A 2946-nucleotide genomic window follows, 5' to 3' on the forward strand; every position below is an offset into this window, starting at 1 on the left:
AGCAGATGCTACATCGCGGAGTTGCTATTTTATTGTTTTACGATAAGATCTATACTTTTCGGGTACTCTTAGAATAAAACTCATAAAGCTGAACAACCTTCCAGCCACTCATAGTACTTGTGAGTCTGTTGTTAGTCAAACTTACGGTATTTTCCTTAGTTAGTAGGAGCCCTGAAGCAGCTAGTAGCGAAGTTTAGACGATCACAAAACTGAGTTTGTGACATGTATATATTGAGCTACATTTCTTGGAATATTAATTAGTAGATTTTGTATTAGAATTGCGTTTACGGTTATCCAAATTTATTTTAAAACTTTCTCTGAAAAATGAAACTGTTAATATAGTACAATTTGTCAATGTTTTCAACACGATGTCTTTCGTTAGTTTGAAATTTATTATTTTTCTTATAGTTTATTTACGACAGTAACTTTAGGATTCAATTTCCACATCAGCTTAAATCATATTTCGTAATATTATTTTACAAATTATAGATGCAAAGCTTGTGAAAGTCAATAAAGCAATTTGGTAAAGCCTAACAAACAATGAGATATTGTTCTATAGTCTCCCAATCTTGAACTTGATTTCTTTGACCTTATACACTACTACAATTACTCCTTTCGTATAGAACTGTCTGCAAATACAAAGAACATAAGAGCAACATGAATATAACTGTATTCATTAAGATCCATTAGCTATAGTTACAATAAAATTTACTATGCTAGATAACTGATCTGTATGAGACTAATTCAATAATGACATTATAATGTATTTTCAAATATTTCAATGATTGAATACTATAATAGAAATTGTCGAAATCTGATGTATTAGTAAAATATAATTGTGATGACAGAATAAATTTCGTATTTAACGTCCACTGCAACCATTTGTAAACTCATGATTGAGATAGAATTAGCACCTAAAAATGAGGCAAATAATTAATCTTGTTACTTTTCATAATGCGATAATTTCTAATATACTGTTAAAAGCTGTGATTTTGGAGCTACACTAGACAGTATTAGTAAATTTTATTGTTATTATCTGTACTAGTGCCGTAATTAAAAAAGTAATGGGGGTTTAATGAATATCTTTCAAAACAAAAGTAAATTTGGTCTAGACATTCGTATGGAGTATATCCGCTAATCAGGGATATAATACTCGCTCTGAGATATCGAACTTGATTGTTTATGGCTTGTTTTAGTCATGGAAACGATTCGTTGTTACTGCAAGCTGTTTATATATTCCTGTTCTGATACTCAAGATGAATGATAAACTCCATCATTAAATGGTAATAATCCGTTAAATAATTTAAAAGTTTTAATTTCATAAGCTTAAAGATGATTTTGCTTAATCTAGTGAAAAAGTGGCTAATATGATACAAGAGCTTACTGATCCGATTAAATCTATACACAATGATAATCTTTTCATTATATTAAATATCATAATTTTAGTCTGGCAGAAAACTGGTTTAATAATTGATTATGATATAATGCAAGATGTAAGATATTTCTTCTGTCTAGATGTCGTAAGATTTACAATGACTGGAAGTCGAAAACAAATAAACAAAAGCATTATAATTAAGAACATTGAATTGTCTAAATTTTAGCTATTAAAAATGTTCTATTAATTTGAGGTTGTCATAATTTACGCTAGAGGGTATAAATATACAGCTACGCCGTTAAAATTTTCTCACTCAGTTTTCTTTAAGTGACTCGATCTTTCTGATCATCAGAATGGTAAAAATTATTCTGGAATACATACTCTTGTATTTGATTCTATGTTGCACATTAAATAGGCTTGCAGGTGGGATGATAACATATACGAATATATCCTTATGATTAATTACGTCTTTAACATCATATTTGTGTCCTTATAATTGTTAATAATTTTTACATGATATCATCTAGAAAACACCAAAGACTACTGATATTTTTGTTATAATTTCATATCACGTAACTTGATATACTATAAATATCAAGTCAATGTAGAATATATGTATAGTGTATAGATATACCAAGCTGTAATATCTTTTGGTAGTTTTGGAAGGCCTTCAATGTGGTAGCTCATCGCAACAAATTCCATCCAGTAAATTCTGCGACTGTAAGACCGATTGCCACAATGGACAAGATGAAAGAGATTGTAGTAAGTATCGTACTTTATATAAACTTAAGTATTATCATTTACATTATTAATCTTCGACCTCTAGTACTGACAAATTGAAGCATGAGCTATCGTATCCCTCGATTCTACATTTGAGCGTAGGCTTTGCAGCTACAATTAATATAAGTTACTGGTGAAATTAAGGTGGCTAAATAAAAGCTAACGATTAATCTTGTATCTTACAGTACTGTATAACAAAGTTGCGGTTCTTGTAAAAAGTTGAGGTATACGATAGCTTTCTTACTAGTTCTAGGAGTACTTTCATTGATTTACAGAGTAGTTCAATCGCGTTTATCTGTATCTCAGATACTGTAAAGAAGTTTCCAATTAATTTGTAAGTTTTCTGAAAGATTTTTATCGTAATTTGCAGTAGTCATTCTATACTAGTAGTACTAATGTATAGATTTAAGATTTTGTTATTATTACTAGTACATGTATCTCGATCATGGTAAGCACTATACTCTATCTATTAACAATAGTATGCAAAACAATATCATGGTTTCGTTTATTACGGTACTTATTCTGAACACATTGAGATTCAAATGTTGCACTACCAAATTTTAGTCTTCTATATAAGGTATTATGAATAAGTACTCCACGTATTTGAAGTTTGATAATATCTATGGCGGATAGATTTCATGCCCTACATGATAACTAGAAATTAAATGAGCTCGAATGTTACAATAACGTAGTTTCAGAAAGCAGTTTATAATTCTAGTTGTAGTAAGCTATACTTTGGTGTTGCATTTTACTGCGTATTTATTTAGGGCACTGCTACAGTAATATCAGTA

At 29.8% G+C, this 2946-nt stretch overlaps 1 protein-coding gene across 1 annotated transcript in view; it reads left to right on the forward strand.

Moving 5' to 3' along the window:
• Positions 1-2113: 2113 nt before the first annotated feature.
• Positions 2114-2946, forward strand: part of TRIADDRAFT_62564 (uncharacterized protein) — a gene marked incomplete at both ends in the record, with an annotated part of 2019 nt that continues 1186 nt past the window's right edge. Inside the window, one exon of the mRNA XM_002118497.1 lies at positions 2114-2137. Within this exon, the coding sequence (XP_002118533.1) occupies positions 2114-2137 (24 nt within the window). The remainder of the gene's footprint in view (positions 2138-2946) is intronic.

Source organism: Trichoplax adhaerens, genomic scaffold (genome assembly GCF_000150275.1).
Source record: "Trichoplax adhaerens TRIADscaffold_139 genomic scaffold, whole genome shotgun sequence".
NCBI classification, from domain to species: domain Eukaryota; kingdom Metazoa; phylum Placozoa; class Uniplacotomia; order Trichoplacea; family Trichoplacidae; genus Trichoplax; species Trichoplax adhaerens.